This window comes from Pseudorca crassidens, chromosome 6, assembly GCF_039906515.1.
Source record: "Pseudorca crassidens isolate mPseCra1 chromosome 6, mPseCra1.hap1, whole genome shotgun sequence".
NCBI lineage: Eukaryota > Metazoa > Chordata > Mammalia > Artiodactyla > Delphinidae > Pseudorca > Pseudorca crassidens.
Genome location: NC_090301.1, coordinates 33,093,778 through 33,111,446, shown reverse-complemented (window position 1 = coordinate 33,111,446; position 17,669 = coordinate 33,093,778). Strand labels below are relative to the sequence as shown.

Below are 17,669 nucleotides of genomic sequence, written 5' to 3'. Positions count from 1 at the left end.
GACCGGGGCACGAACCCGTGTCCCCTGAATCGGCAGGCAGACTCTCAACCACTGCGCCACCAGGGAAGCCCTGAACAGTTAATTTTAATTCTTTTTGGTATATGACTAGGAGTCGGATTGCTGGATTTTATGGTAATGCTAGGTTTAACTTTTTGAGGGACTTCCAAAATATTTTCTACTGTAGCTGCACCATTTACATTCCAACAATAATGTACAAGAGTTCTAATTTCTCTCCCCATTCTTGCCAACACTTTTGTCTTTTTTTAAATTATAGCCATCCTAGTGTATGTATGAAGTGATGTCTCACGGTAAAATGAGGTTTCCTCCTATAACTTACTCTATATGTTAAATTTATGTGCAATTATTAATATGTTAGTCTATTAAAATACAATAAATGTCCTGCAGATTAAGAGAGTACTATAGTGCTTCAACAGATCCTTCTATAGAAATATTGTTTTGACATTTTAATATTTAATTGTGCTTAATTTGAGACAGATACATTCATTTAGAACAGGAATGCCCATCAGAGGAACTCTTTGCCATGCTGGCTTTTGAGTTTGCCATAGAGCCTTCTAGTTTGATAGAATACATAATGTCCAAAGTGAAAAAGATTTAAAACACAATATGCTTGATTTTGACAGAGTGCAAAGAATGATTAAATAAAGATATTAGCAGTCGTTAAGCCGAGTATCTGGTCATTATTATCAAATACTGCGTGAATACCTCCAGTTAAATGAATATGAACAGCTATCTCATAAGATAATTCATTCCTTTCTTTTTCTTTTTTAATTTTATTTTTGGCTGCGTTGGGTCTTCGTTGCTGCGCAGGCTTTCTTTGGTTGCGGATATGGGGGCTACTCTTTGTTTTGGTCCGCGGGCTTCTCGTGACAGTGGTTTCTGTTTGTTGTGGAGCACGGGCTGTAGGCGTGCCAGCTTCAGTAGTTGTGGTACGCGGGCTCAGTAGTTGTGGCTTGCGGGCTGTATAGCGCAGGCTCAGTAGTTGTGGCGCACGGGCTTAGTTGCTCCGTGGCATGTGGGATCTTCCTGGACCAGGGTTCGAACCTGTGTCCCCTGCATTGGCAGATGGATTCTTAACCACTGCGCCACCAGGGAAGTCCCATTCATTTCATTTTAGACAGCTCTGTTTATAAACTTAAGTTCTTCTGTATGCTAGGTTAATAACTGCTGTCCTTGAACAGATACTAATTGGATCTTGTTATTCTCTCTAGCTACAGGTCCATTTTTTCACATGAAGACAGCTACCATATCCCCTCAAGTTTTCTCCTCTTCTATATCTGACACTTCTAATTCTTTCTACCCATCACATTTCACAGTTCTTATACCTTCACTGTTCTACTTGCTCTCTTCTGGATGTGCTCTAGTTTGTAGTCATCCATTCTAAAGGGTATTTCTCTAGATATTATCTGATCCAAAGAATGGAACTAACACATAAGATGGTTTGCATGCTCATGATAGGCCTGTGATTTAGATATGTGTGTTCCCTTTCTGCAAGTGAATAAGCTTAGGCGCAGACAGGTAAAGATATATTCCCAAGGTCATAGAATATGTGGAAGAAGTCCAGTTCAGGTTTAACTGTCTGCAAAGCTATACTCTTTTCCTTAATAATCATAATACCAATATTGATAAACATAATAACATTTATTGCACAGGTAGAATATACTCAACACTGTACTAAGTACTTAGACTCCCACTTAAGCCTCACAGAAGACTTGTGAGGTAGAGATTACTATTTTTACAAATGAGAGAATTGAAGATCAGAAAATTCTAATAATTTTCTAAAGGCCACTGAGAGACTAGTGTAGTCAAGATTGAAAACCAAATGTGATTCCAAAGATTGTTCTTTTAAATATTATACTGTTCTGTCTATGCTGTTCCATGATATAGTTGATATTTCAGTAATTAAGAGCACAACTACCAGGTGTTTCAGTGTTCTAGGTCTATATAAAATAATACATATGATTAAAAATATACAATTTACAGTTATTACAAATTTATTATTAATTTTTCTTTCATTTCATTTGATGCAAAAACACTGCTGATTTGACTATATATTGATATAGCCTTTCTGTCAGTATTTAGCAAAATACCAAAAAGAAAGGGTGACTATATTTAAAACTTTGTTTTCTTTTAGGTCCACCTCACTCATTTAACCGAGATGAGACAATAATCATTGCTTTGGCATCAGTCTCTGTATTAGCTGTTTTGATAGTTGCCTTATGCTTTGGATACAGGATGCTGACAGGTAAAAATATAATTTTTTGTTTTGTTATTTATTAAACATGTCATTTAATCAGAATTGATTTTATTTTATAAAAATTCATCATGGTAAAAAACATCTCTGTGCTGTGTTAACCCCAGAGTCATCCTTCTCTCTTAAACTTTTTGTCCTAGTTTTTATGAAAGGTTTCAAACATATACAAAATACCTATTACCCAGCTTCAATGAGTATCACATCTATATATCATCTATAGCCCCACTCACCACATGCTTCCATTCCACTGGATTATTTTGAAATAAATTGAAGGTATACTTATCTGTAAATATTTTAGTATTATCTCTGAAATATAAAGACTTAAAATATATATAACCACAATACCATTTTTATATCTAAAAATAACAGTAATTCCTAAATATCATCAACTGTCTAGTTGGTTCTCATAAACTTTAGATTTGACAAGCTTTTTAGGAAATCAGCACCCATTCATTCATTCAAATAACTTTAATAAAACCTTCTTTAATGTTTCTGCATATTTCTTAGGGTTTTATACTGAGTGTGTTACTAGAACAATCTCCCAGAATTCAGCTTTTGTGTTATTCATTTTTCATCTTCATTTATGGATGATTCCTAGTTTAGTAAATAGTTTTATTCCCATTGACGTTAGGCATAAGTCTTGCTGTCTGTCCTTCTGTAGGTCTTTTTTTAACTGTCATATATTAAAAAGTGTAATAAAGATTTTCTTTTTAAGAGGACCACACATTAGCAGGTTCTTTTTCCTATTCCTCTAGGAGACCGTAAACAAGGTCTTCACAGTATGAACATGATGGAGGCAGCAGCATCAGAGCCCTCTCTTGACCTAGATAATCTGAAACTGTTGGAGGTAAGATTGCTTTCAGATTACGGACTGTTTTTTCTGCTCTCATAGTATATCTGAGACGGGGCTTCCCTGGTGGCGCAGTGGTTGAGAGTCCACCTGCTGTTGCAGGGGACACGGGCTCGTGCCCCGGTCCGGGAAGATCCCACATGCCGCGGAGCGGCTGGGCCCGTGAGCCATGGCCGCTGAGCCTGCGCATCCAGAGCCTGTGCTCCACAACGGGAGAGGCCACAACAGTGAGAGGCCCGCATACTGCAAAAAAAATTAAAAATAAAAAATAATAGTATATCTGAGACAGTGATTTCATTAACTCATTCATTTATTCAACAAGCATTATCAATTTTGTGCCAAGGCCTATTCTAGGCACTGAGAATGTTGGTGAACAATACAGATACATGAGGCTTATATTCTAGTGAGAGAGAGGCTACAAGAGGTTAAATAAATGAAAGTACAGTTGACCCTTGAACAACATGGTTTTGAACCGAATGGGTCCACTCATACACAGATTTTTTTCAATAGTAGATACTATAGTACTACACCATCCACAGTTGGTTGAATCTATGGATGTAGAACCATGGACACAGAGGAACCATGTATATATGAAGGGTCAACTATAAGCTATATGTGGATTTTGGACTATGTGGAGGGGTTGGTGTCCCTAACCCTCACATTGTTCAGAGGTCAACTGTATATTTCAAGTAGTAGTAAGTGCTATGGAGAAAAAAAAAGCAAATGAGATAAGAAAGTTATGGAAAAGGAGTTATTAAAGAAAATATATTTAGAAAGGAGATGATCATTGAATACAGACTTGAACAAGAGTATGGGAATAAAGACATCAGATTCTGAGAAAAATGTGCTAGACAAGCAATTCACAGTAGATGATGAATAAATATTCCTTGTCTGTGTATATATTGTATATTGTATAGGTATATATGAATATTATGTTTTGTATAGAATTAAATTTTCATTTGGTAATATCTCAGAACCTGTGTTAAAAGTCTTACCATGATGAATGTTTTTATGATCTTTATTAGGATAAATTAACTAAACCAGAGACTGCTAAATAATAGATCTGATAGATTTGGTTATATAAAACATTTTAAGAACCTTCCATTTGGGAGAAAAATATAATAAAAGTTAAAAGCAAAATTTGAAAAAGGTATTTCAACACATAAACAATTGATAAAGAGATGGTAGAAATCAACATTAAATAAACAGTCCATCAAAAATAGACAAAAGAGATGAATTATCAATTCACAGGAGAAGTAAGTATGCCTAGTAAATGTATAATAAGATGTCCAATTTACTAAACTGGAAAAAATACTAATTAAAACCATTAGGATTTTATCCTGGACTGAGTAAAAGAAACACTCCCAAACATTGCTGATTTAACTTTATATTGATACAGCCTTTCTAAAGGGCAGTCTGTTTGTTAAAATTTAAATTAGAAATAGTGAATGAAATATAACAAATATCCTTAAATGGTAAATCCCTAACCTTTTTTTCAGTAAAAAGTCAGAGAAATCTCAGAAGCCAAAAATGAGGAGAACAGTTGCATCTTGCTGGGGGGTTTTTGAGTTATTTTTTATTGTACTGTATTGTACTAGATATTGTGAATGTCATATTGTGGAGACCCTGTATTCTGTTAGGTTCTTCTAAAGTGTGTTCATTTCGTTGTTTATTTTAGTAGGTGATTAACTTGGTTGGACATATTGCAAACTCATCTCCTGAGCTGAAGTTTAGTTACTTTTTATCTTTAGCTGGAGTCTGTCCCATGCATTAATTGGGTTTCCAACTCTCTGACTCTCCTTTTTGGGATTCTCCCTTAATTTTCCATGCTGTGGTTGCCCCAAATTCTGTCCCCTGCTTCCTGAGGCCAGAAAGATTTTCTATCACAGTTTCTGCTCCACTATGCAGTGCAGATTTCAGCCTGCTCACAGGCTTAAAGCTATAAAAATAAGTAGCTCACCCTATGCCATTCCTTTCTTCCAAGTGTTGACTCCCCTCAGAACCTATCTACTTTTGTTCATTCTCCAGCATTTTTAGATTTCTTTTTAAAAATATTGTTCAGGGGCTTCCCTGGTGGCGCAGTGGTTGAGAGTCCGCCTGCCGATGCAGGGGACACGGGATCGTGCCCGGGTCTGGGAATATCCCACATGCCACAGAGCGGCTGGGCCCGTGAGCCATGGCCGCTGAGCCTGCGCGTCCGGAGCCTGTGCTCCGCAACGGGAGGGGCCACAGCAGTGAGAGGCCCGCGTACCGCAAAAAAAAAAAAAAAAAAAAATATTGTTCAGAGTTTATAGTTGTCATCTGAGGGAGGGCTGGGTCTGGTAGGAGTTTCTGAGCCATATAAGATGCCAAATTTATTATTTTCTTGACAATGGAGTTACTCAAACTAAGCAATAGAGATCTGGTTGCATACATATGGATTTATACTTTATTATTTAGTAAATTTGATTGTTAAGTTGTGATGAAATAATATCTTGCTTTCTTCAAAACAAATTTACAGCTGATTGGCCGGGGTCGATATGGAGCCGTATATAAAGGTTCCTTAGATGAACGTCCAGTTGCTGTAAAAGTGTTTTCCTTTGCAAACCGTCAGAATTTTATCAATGAGAAGAACATTTACAGAGTGCCTTTGATGGAACATGACAACATTGCTCGCTTTATAGTTGGAGATGAGAGAGTCACTGCAGATGGACGCATGGAGTATTTGCTTGTGATGGAGTATTATCCCAATGTAAGTTCTTCATAAAAAATATACTGACATTTATGTCAGTCAGATTTGTAGGAGGACCCCTGTTATGTAGAGTGTTGCTGGTTTGCAAACTGGTTATTAATGGTCTACAATGACATAACAATTTTACTCCAGAATGTGAATGAAACTGTTTAGTCCCTACGCACTTACATCACACTGTCTCTGTCTCTGTCTGTCTCTCTCTCTCTCAGCAAGACTTTCTTGATGAAGGAAGCAGTGAAAGAGTTGAAAATACTTTTTTTTCTGCCTTAAGTTGATAAATAAAAGATGCATTTGGGGCTTCCCTGATGGCGCAGTGGTTGAGAGTCCGCCTGCTGATGCAGGGGACATGGGTTCGTGCCCCGGTCCGGGAAGATCCCACATGCTGCGGAGCAGCTGGGCCCATAAGCCATGGCAGCTGGGCCCATAAGCCATGGCCGCTGAGCCTGTGCGTCCGGAGCCTGTGCTCTGCAACGGGAGAGGCCACAACAGTGAGAGGCCCACGTACCACAAAAAAAAAAAAAAAAAAGCATTTAAAATGAAATAACCATTCATAATGTTTAATATTTGAGAAATAAAAATTGATAATGTCTAAATTCTCTTTTCCATCCTCTCCTCCTCTCTCTACCTATAGAAATGTCTTTTCTTACTTCGAGATTCTGAAGTGTTATAATTCATTAGATCTCCTTTGAATCCTAACATGCAAATCCTTTTTACAGCTGCTAACTTAACCTCCTCATGTTCAAGTAAAGTAATTCTACTTTTTTCCCCTTTTTACTTTTTCCCTCCATACAGGGATCTCTATGCAAGTATTTAAGTCTCCATACAAGTGACTGGGTAAGCTCTTGCCGTCTGGCTCATTCTGTGACTAGAGGACTGGCTTATCTTCATACAGAATTACCACGAGGAGGTAAGACAATGAATAGAAGATGCATCACAACCATGTGGGGCCAGAATTCACAAAGGGAAATTTTATTCATATCTTTAAAGTAAAAGTATATTTTATATTATAGCAGATGTATTATGAGCCAGCTGTTTACAAGATCTAACGTGAGGAAATATATTTGAAATTTAACAAGAAGAATAAGAAAAAGAATTTCAATTCTCTAGAGGGGTCATGGATTCCATTGCGATTTTGATTAAAGCTCTGAACACTCCCCCTGTAAGGATAGACGTATAGGCATACTTTAAAAAGTACTGTTTTGATTGTAGGGGTTCTCAGATCCTTTGAAGTTCATCTATGGACCTAGGTTAAGAACCTCTTAGCTAGACGGTGTTGTATTTTCCTTGTATTTATTTTGCTTATTTAAATGAACTACAAATGCGTTATCACTTCTTTACACATGAATTCCATAGGTTGGTTGGTCTTTAGTGTAAAACCCAAATGTATCTTTTGATAAATCAGTGCTTCTCTTAGCTAGAATTAGGCTTGTTCACATTTATCAGGGAGAAAAAAGTAACAGGTTTCAATGAAGATGACATTTTTTTTTCTTTCTCATGTAAGAATCTGAAGAGAGACAGTCTAAAGTTTTTTGGCAGCACCGTAATATTATCAGGGCCCCAGGCTCCTCTATTTCTTCTCCATTAGTCTTTATATGTGGCTTGTTTTCAAGGTCACCTCATTGTCCATCATGCTATATGCTAATCAGCAGAGAAAAGGAAAGTAGAAGGAATTGCCTCCTTTTGCCTCGAGAAGTCCCACTCTTGTGCTTATGTTTTGTTTCCCAGAACTTAGTCCATGCTTTCCTACCACACTTAGCTGCAAGGGATGCTTTTGAATATAGCTTGTTTTTGTTTAGCTGGGTGCATTGCTGCCTCAAATAACACTCGGTTCTGTTCCTAAATAGGAAGAGGAGAACTCATGGTGAGGAGTAAGGCTTCACCAGTGTGTCAGTACCGTGTGGTTATGTTCCTTGCCATAACTACAGTTTATATTCAGCCTTTATGTACATTTTTGCTAGTTTTTCAAAGCATCTTTTTAATATATTTGCTTCTTCACTTTGTTTCAATATACATCTCACATCACAGGCACCTCTAAATTAGCTTTGCTGTGAAAATCCGTCTTTGCATTTTCATTCTTTACAGCAATTTTCTTGTCATGCATTGTTTTTTCAGTTTCTCTGACTGCTATAATGAAGAGAATATTTAATGTAACAATTTCTTAGATCTTTGTTCCATTGTATGATAGCATGGATCATCTTTTCTATCTGCTGCTTCATATATAAATAATTTCTCCTGAATAATTTATCAGTTCATTTATCTTGACATCTTGCTTTTCCTGAATACAGAATTGACCAATGTTATTGCCTGTGTCAGCAACTTGATGCACTTACTTTAGTGCTTTAGCTCATTAACCATTTGTACTGTGTTTCCTTATTCTTAAATATCATAACTCCTTTAAAGAGCTGACTTAGCACAGAACTTAAAATACCATCCTAATCCCCATTTTCAAGGCTTGCATGATTCAATAAGGTTTCTCGTCAAACATTGGCTGAAAAGAGTGATTGCCATCAAATATGAGTTTTATTTAAACACAGATTTTATTCTAAAACATTACCTAATATTATCACTAAATAGTTACCATTTTAAAAAATGTGTATCTATTTGTGAAAAAACATAATATAATAGCTATTTGAATTTTTGGTTTTACCTAATTATTTAAAAAATATTCCATACCTCACAGCAGTCAGAATGGCCCTCATCAAAAAGTCTGCAAGTAATAAATGCTGGAGAGGGTGTGAAGAAAAAGGAACCCTCCTACACTGCTGGTAGGAATGTAAATTGGTATAGCCAGTATGGAGAACAGTATGTAGGTTCCTTAAAAGACTAAAAATAGAGGTACCATATGATCCAGCAATCTCACTCCTGGGCACATACCCGGAGAAAATATAATTTGAAAAGATACATGCATCCCAATGTTCATTGCAGCACTATTTACAATAGCCAAGCAACATATGTCCATTGACAGATCAATGGATAAAGATGTGGTATATATATATAAAGGGAATATTACTCAACCATAATATAATGCCATTTACAGCAACATGGATGGAGTTAGAGATTATCATACTAAGTGAAGTAAGCCAGAGAAAGACAAATATCATATATCACTTATATATAGAATTTGCAAAAAAAAAAAAAAAGATACAAATGAACTTATTTACAAAACAGAAATAGACCCACAGACATAGAAAACAAACATATAGTTACCAAAGGGGAAGGGGGAGAGGGATAAATCTGGAGGATGGAATTAACATATACACACTACTATATGTAAAATAGATAACCAACAAGGACGTACTGTATAGCACAGGGAGCTATACTCAATATTTCATAATAACCTATAAGGGAAAATTATCTGAAAAAGAATATGTGTGTGTGTGTGTGTGTGTGTATGTGTGTGTGTATGCATGTATATGTATAACTAAATCACTGCTGTACACGTGAAACTAACATGACATTGTAAATGACTATATTTCAATAATAAATAAATATTCCAACTATACTGTACTATTTCAAAACATTTAAAGTGACATTTCACTTTTTTTCAGAGAACTTTATTCTTCCCGGTATCTTCAGATATAACTTTGCTATTTGGCGTACAATTTTGTAGTAAGGAATAATACTATTATTATTTATTCAGCTATTTTTTGCTTCAGGAGAAGTAGTAGTTGAACCTGTTTATTTGTAATTGGTTCTCCCTATGAATTTTTTTCCTAATGGTAATGTCAGTGTAACATTATCATGGAAAAAAGTCTAGCAAAGAAGGAACATATATAGATCACTTAAATCTATAACCAGAAAATTACTATTAACTAGTTTATGTACATCTTTCCAGATCCTTTGCTCTGTGTGTGTGTGTGTGTTTATGTTTATGTAAATATCCACAAAGAGACTATTTTGTGTTCAGGTTTTATTTTTTAACATAATTAAAATAATATTGTGTCCCACTTTGCTTTAAGAAATTTGCCAAGTGTGCTACTGCCCAGGGCAAAACCATTACATGCTCGGCTCCCCCTTTCTACAAACCACAGCCCCTTCCCCAATAAAAAAAGGTTAAAATGAATATTGAGGGGAACTTTAAGGGGAAAAGAAGTCTCAAAAAGGTGGTCTATAGTTCCACCCTCAGCATTGGTCATGAATCCTCTCTTGTTTCTTCCTTTTTTTCTTTTTCCTTATTTCCTCCCTCACTTCCTTCCTCCTTTGCTTCCTCCCTCTCCTCTTTTCTTTTCATTTCTTTTGTTTCCTTTTTTAATAGTAGCAGAAAGTATTACCTTGTTTTCCCCTCTGGCTGGCTGACTGACTGACTCATTGCACATTCACATTATTAACCTGGTTTCCCTTATGTGTGAGATATTTTAGTTTAAGTATTGCTTTGGTGTTAGTGTACAAACATTTTCCAGTGTCTCTATAAATTTTATTATATAAATATCAGCTCGAGATTATACCACATATACTTATGTTGTGGTTTTATCCAGAGTAAGAAATGTAGCTCTGTTAGGGGTTGAATGAGCCATGTTAGTACATACTTTGGAAGGCTGGACTGGGAAGAGGAGCAAATGAGAAAGAAGTCAATTTTTAGAATAAGAAACCTGGTAACTACTATTTTTCTTCTAGTTGTGCTATTGCCTCCCCCCACCCCCTTCCCCCAATATCAAAGGAATCATTATCTTCTGTCTTTAGTTTCATTTTTGGTGAAATTGAAGTCTAATACATGTTAATGAGAGTAATAAATATAAATACTGAGTCTTTTTGTGCCTAAATATAACACTGGTTGACTTTGTTCTGATTGCTGTATTTCTTTCTATACCTGAGGAGTTATTTTAAATTTTGGGAATGGTACTTTAGAATTTTTTTCTTTTCAAGAGCTACGGTTTTATTTCAATATAAGATTTGTATAAGGTTTTCTTTTTCAAAAATTTTATTGGAGTATAGTTGATTTACAATGTTGTGTTAACTTTTCCTGTACAACAAAGTGACTCAGCTATACATATATATATTCTTTTTCATATTCTTTTCCATTATGGTTTATCACAGATATTGAATATAGTTCCTTGTGCTGTACAGTAGGACTGTGTTGTTTTTCCATCCTATATATAATAGTTTACATCTGCTAATCCCAAACTCTCAATCCGTTCCTTCCCCTCCCCCCCTTCCCCCAAGGTTTTCTTATAAAGAGGAAAATAATTATGATTTTACTTAGGGACTTAGGTTGGATATATTCTTTCACTCAGCAAGCATTTACTATGTGCCATGCCTTTTGAATTCAGGCAAAACATGTTCTCTCTCTGCCTACATGGAATATATAGTCTTCTGATTAACAAGTAATAGAATGAGTATAATAGTGTTTTGTTTCTTTGTAAAATCAGAAGACAGCTACCAGTCCATTGCAAAACTGTTTCTAGTTTAATTTGAAGAACTGTGGTGGGCTTAGATACATGGCTAAGCCTCAGGACAAAACTGGAATTTTCTGTCATAGGTTTGATTTGTTAATCTGTAAGATAATACTATAAAATACACATACCAATTTTGGAGCCATGTCAGTTTTTCAGTGATAATTGTTTTAGATCAGTTGACTTTTTATCGTTTTTTATGCAAGATATTCCTTTCTCTTTTGCCTCCTTTTGCTACTCTAGAAATGAAAAGGAAAGAAAAAGGTACATGTTAAAATTAGAAGCAACAGCCTCTTGGCTATTAATTGCAGCTGAATGTTTATGCAGCTGAATGTTCAGAGATTAATTACTCATAGTTCCAACAGGAGTTATCTTGTGAAATATATCGAAAATGGTGGGGATTGTGAGTTGAAATTTTGATTTCTTATGTCCTTTTTTGCTATTGGAAAATTAATGGGCAGAAAAATAACACTATCTTCTATATTTATATAGCCCCTATTACCTTCATGCTTATTTCATGTCCAGTAGTGCTATTTAAGCATTAATAAATGTTTGAAAATTATTCAAACAGATCACTATAAACCTGCAATTTCCCATCGAGATTTAAATAGCAGAAATGTTCTGGTGAAAAATGATGGAACCTGTGTTATTAGTGACTTTGGGTTGTCCATGAAGCTGACTGGAAATAGACTGGTGCGCCCAGGGGAGGAAGATAATGCAGCCATAAGTGAGGTGAGTGTATACAAAAGGTATCACACTGACATATTTTCAAAACATAATAAATTGCATTTAAAAATCCACTAACTACTCAGGACAGTTATCCTTATCCAAGTGTAGCATATTAGGAATTACAAAATTAAGATATACAGAAGACATTGCATGAAGTTCATCAATTCATTGTGGAAATCACTGCCATTCCAACTCATTTTTGTCAATATTAGTAGGAATGCTATTGAATAGGATGAATATATCACAGTTTAATTATTTAAAAAGGTTATTTTTTTTTGAAAGAAAAAATTGCTAAGTTGAATTTTATTAAAATTAAAAACTTCTGCTCTGCAAAAGACAGTGTTAAGAGAATGAAAAAAACAAGCCATAGACTGGGAGAAAATATTTGAAAAACACATATCTGACAAAGGACTTGTATCCAGAATATGAAAGATCTCTTAAAACTCAACAGTAAAGAAGACAAACAAGCCAATTAAAAAATAGAAGATCTGAACAGACACCTTACTGGAGAAGATATACAGATGGCAAATAAGCATATAAAAGTTACTCAACATCATTCCTCATTAGAGAACTGCAAATCCAAACAAGATTCCATTACATTCAAATGGTTAAAAAAAAACAAAACAATAATATCAAATGCTGGTGAAGATGTGGAGCAACAGCAACTCATTCATTGTTGGTGGGAATGCAAAAGGGTATAGCCACTTTGGAAGACATAGTCTTCCAGCAATTTACCCAATTGAGCTGACAACTTATAGTCACACAGAAACCTGTATGTAAACGTTTTAGCAGCTTTATCCATAATAGCCAAAAACTGAGAGCAACCAAGATGTCCTAAAATGGGTATTTTATTTATTAAAAATTTGGTATAGAAAGGCTCAGTGACATGCTTAGGTTCAAATAACATTGACATATTATTGACCTGAAATTTATGTATTACTTCTGGTCTAATGTATGCCCTTCAGAATATGCTACATTCTTTTTCTGAAATACATCACTCTAATTTATCAGGTTGGCACAATCAGATATATGGCACCAGAAGTTCTAGAAGGAGCCGTGAACCTGAGGGACTGTGAATCAGCTTTGAAACAAGTAGATATGTATGCACTTGGACTAATTTATTGGGAGATATTTATGAGATGTACAGACCTCTTCCCAGGTAAGAGAAATGCTGTCAAAAATTGGTGTATGTTTTGAAGTGAAGCAGTTATATTTTTTTCTACCTATATTAAATAAGTCAACTTTGATGTGTTTGTACTTTCATTTAAACCTTTAGCTCATTGCCATCTAGTGTTCAGAAACATTACTAGCAGAAGGATGTGAATCAGGGAAAACTTTTTAGAAAGGACTCCAGGTTTGCATCTGAGTATAATTTAATTAATTGCTCATAATAGCTTATCTGTGTTCAGGTTGGTTTCTCATTACTTTAGCAGTCATTGTTTTCCTTACACAACCTCTGAGCATTTGAGAATCTGCACTTAACAATGTTTCCTGAATTGACCCAGTAAGGAATTAGAAGTAATGAATTATCCATTGGAACACTTTTTTCTTCCTGTCTTTTTTTCATTCTCCTTTTCTTTCTTTTCGTTTTTTTTTCTTTTTTTTTTTCTTTTTTTTTTTTTTGCAGTACATGGGCCTCTCACTGTTGTGGCCTCTCCCGTTGTGGAGCGCAGGCTCAGCGGCCATGGCTCACAGGCCCAGCCGCTCCGTGGCACGTGGGATCTTCCCAGACAGGGGTACAAACCCCTGTCCCCTGCATCCGCAGGCGGACTCTCAACCACTGCGCCACCAGGGAAGCCCCTCCTTTTCTTCCTTTTTAAAAAACTTCTCCCTTGTCATCATGCCTTCCTGCCTACCTTCCTTCCTTTCATGAAAGAACACTCATTTAATGTGAATGCTTATTTGAGGCTTACTTGAAATAGCCAAATAATTGTATATTTTTTCTCCTTTTATTAAGATTACATCACTGTCATTGTGATATAAAAATTTAAAGTAATTACCAATATGGGCACTGCAAAATCATTTGACATAAATGGTCTTTATCTTATAGGAATAACCACATTAAAAGCATAAGAAAAGCATATAAAGTCAGTTAAACCAGCATTGGACAAATTTATGAAATGGAACTATTTAATAAAAACAGATTAGTAGTGGGGTTGAATTTTTTTGCTTTAAAAACAGTAAGCATTTAAAAATAGTTTAATTTTAAAATATAATGAAATAAATTAATAATTATTTAGATTACCTACACATCAATTAGTTATTACTTAGAAGTATATTTTCCAGTTAATTGGAAGTACGGAGTACTCAAAGTGTTTTTCTGGAAATAGCAGTGATTGCAGTAGTATCACATATTATTGGAACCATGGAACTTTTAATTTCTATTATTGGAACTTTGGCCACATTTTTAAAAAATCCTAATCCAGAATTTCTGGATTTTCGAAGCATGTCTGACTAAAATGATTTTTGTATCAGCTTTAGTTAGTACGTTGCTATCAGCAACATTTTTTGAACAGTTACTGATTCAAAGAATATCTGTTGCTTTTGGACTGATAAATAATAAAATGCAGTATCAGATGTTTGAAAAATAAGACAATTAAATCTTGTTTGAAGAATATTATTATAATAGAAATATAGGATGAATTGAAATAGTACTAGAAAGAATTTAAAAAGGAAAAAGAAATTGGGGGTTACTTTTAAATGTATACAGAATTTCAGTTTAGGAAGATGGAAAAAGTTCTGGAGATGGATGCACAACATTGTGAATGCACCTAGTGCCACAGAACTGTACACTCAGAAATGGTTAAAATGGTAAATTTTATGTTATGTACATTTAACCAAAATTTAAAATAAAAATAAAGGAAAAAGAAGAGAGTTGCAATAAGATACCCTGTAATCTTCGGTATGGAAATGGGGAGGAAGAGGCATGTGTGAGAGAAAATGTAGAAAAGGAAGCTGTGGTTCTGGTTAGCCATTGGAAGACAGTCTAGGGAGTTGAGAAATACTGAGAGGTCTGAGAAATAGGGTGGCAGCCAGGAGCTTAGGAAAGAGTACTGGTTTACATTGGAAAGATGAGTTAATTGTGGGGACTTTTGGTTGGGGTATTGATAGACAACTAAAAAAAATTTAATTGAAGAGCTTAAAAGAATGAAGAATTTAAGATTAAAATGATATTTGGGAATTAGCTACATAGAGATGGTAATTGAGAATTTATAAGTGGATGCAGTCCCCTAAAAGAATAAATGAAGAGAGAGAAACATTGGTGAGTAAATACTGAATATTAGGTGACCTCCCCCTCTCCCATCATAGGAAAACAAATGGACATAGAAGACAAATGGACAGAAAAATAGTGAGGAAACTGAGAAATCTTACTATCTTGGGAGTCAGTGTTAGAAAGTATTAAGAACCAATATTAGTAGAAACATGGAATTGAAAGGTCAAAAGGAAGTGGAACTGAGGAATGATCTTGGAATTTGAATAGGAGGAGGTCATTGGTATTCTTAGAGGAGTTTCTGTGGAATAGGGAAGACAGAAATATTACAGGGTGTAGGAGGAAAAGAGTGCTAAAAAAGCACAGGCAGAGGATACAGGGTACTTCTAAAATTTTTAACAGTGAAATGGGGTGTAAGTTGAAAAAAAGTTTTCCACAAACATAAGAATAAGCCTAAAGAATAGCATATATTAGTGGAAAAATTCTTATAAAATATTTTTTAAACTTCTATGATAGAACTCCAAATGCAAGACATGCTTTTATTATTATTACATTTTATTGAATGGAAGCAGTTTGTTATAAAGGCTGCCTCTCTCTGTAAAATATTAACAATATAAATGAATTAGGATCTATATTACAAAGGAAGAGCAGGAAAGAAGGAAGAAAAACAGAAGGCAAGAGAAAGAAAAAGGAGGAAGAGAACAAGCATAATTTAAGAAGGGGATTAAAATGTTCCTAACTGCTTAGAGACATAATTAACAAGAAACAGATGAGAACCATGAAGATTTAGTAGAAATTTATAATTCTTAATGTCATTCCATTTCCAAAACAAGATTGTGCATCAGTTTTATTTAGCAAGTTTTCTAATTATAATTTACACCCGATTAAAACAGATAAGTAAAATTGTATTAAATATTTATTTATTCTATTGAAGAGCATTTGAGGAAAAAATAACACTTGGAAGGTATGTATGTGTGTTGTGTATATGTCTCAGAAAGACAAAAGAGATATATTAGTAAGTATCTTACAGTTCACAGATGGTATGGGTTGAGGGTTTATCATATGAGATTTCATGAAAGAAAGTGATACACTAACTGGCAGGATGAAATACTTTAGTTTTGTCTTTCAAGTTCAGTGTTGATAGTTATTGATCAGAAATAAGTATCTGCTTAAATCTTTGTAGAATATGTGAAAATACCATTTGTATTTATAGATAGTTCAATATTCCAAAAACTTTGGGCTATGCTACATAAATTATAGAATTACTCTTTGTAAATCTTTTTTAATATTGGTGGAGGGCAAGTGTATAGATTTTTTTTAAAATATTCAAATTGAAGCATAAAACTTCAATTACATGCGTTGTAATGTACTTTCTATCTGGGTCGTTACAAATTTTGTATTGTCTCCACGTGAGTGAGATAAGGAAGGCAGACATTTCCATTTTGCTGACAGGAAAACTGAAACACAGAATAGATAAACGGCTTTTCCTAGGTAGAGATGAAGCCAAGATTAGAACCTAAATGCCTTACCTCCTTCCTGGTATTCTTTCTTCTAATTTATCTTGTCATTTTAATGGTATTGGGGGAGGGACAAGGAGACAGGAAGAGTCTATTTCTCTTGTGTTCTTTGCCAAGATTTTGACTAAACGATTGGTTTTCTAAATGTTGGTCCCAGAGGTCTTCTTTGTGGCTCAATATGTTAATTAAGTTTAATTTGACAACATTTTGTAAAAATCATGTCTTTTATCACAAGCTGCTGATTGTGCATATTGGTGATGAATAGGGTTATTAAACAGTGGTAGAATAGTTAGTGATATTTTAAAATCCTTGATCTAGGTACTACTTATTAAGGGGAAAAATCAGTTTATTGACTTTTTGTCAAATGGTCATTATCATAAAAATTTTTTTGACATATGAAAAATCTGGCTAGACTATAATAGAGTCAATGATGTAATGAGACATGACTGTACCACCCACTCATTTATATTTAGTTCTGCAGACATGTTTGTTGTACTAGATCTTGGACTTTCTCCTCATATTCACCACCCTCAATCCCAGTATGGGATAAGAATTCAGTTTTAAGTGTTAAACCTCATGTATATAATAATGTCTACCCCCACCCCCAAATTCACTAATACTAGAAACCATTTAAAAATAGCTGCCCATTATTGTAACTACCATCTAATTTATAACAAACATTTAATTTATCAAACAAAGACTATTCTAAATAGAGCTTTTACTAATAGTGCATAAAACCCACAACAGGGTCTCTTTATAATTATAAATTTTACTCTTATCTTTTTTTAAAAAAAAATACACAGGTGAATCTGTACCAGAATACCAGATGGCTTTTCAGACAGAGGTTGGAAACCATCCCACTTTTGAAGATATGCAGGTTCTGGTATCTAGGGAAAAACAGAGACCCAAGTTCCCAGAAGCTTGGAAAGAAAATAGCCTGGTAAGGAAAAACTAAATTATTGAAAAAGA

General features: G+C 34.8%; 1 protein-coding gene across 1 annotated transcript in view; it reads left to right on the top strand.

The window, feature by feature from the left end:
• The window catches only part of BMPR2 (bone morphogenetic protein receptor type 2), a 201,421-nt gene that overhangs the window by 153,981 nt on the left and 29,771 nt on the right, over window positions 1-17,669 (top strand). The window contains exons 4-10 of the mRNA XM_067740963.1: window positions 2,153-2,263; window positions 3,028-3,119; window positions 5,623-5,853; window positions 6,646-6,760; window positions 11,815-11,975; window positions 12,984-13,131; window positions 17,504-17,640. Coding sequence (XP_067597064.1) covers window positions 2,153-2,263; window positions 3,028-3,119; window positions 5,623-5,853; window positions 6,646-6,760; window positions 11,815-11,975; window positions 12,984-13,131; window positions 17,504-17,640 — 995 coding nt within the window. The remainder of the gene's footprint in view (window positions 1-2,152; window positions 2,264-3,027; window positions 3,120-5,622; window positions 5,854-6,645; window positions 6,761-11,814; window positions 11,976-12,983; window positions 13,132-17,503; window positions 17,641-17,669) is intronic.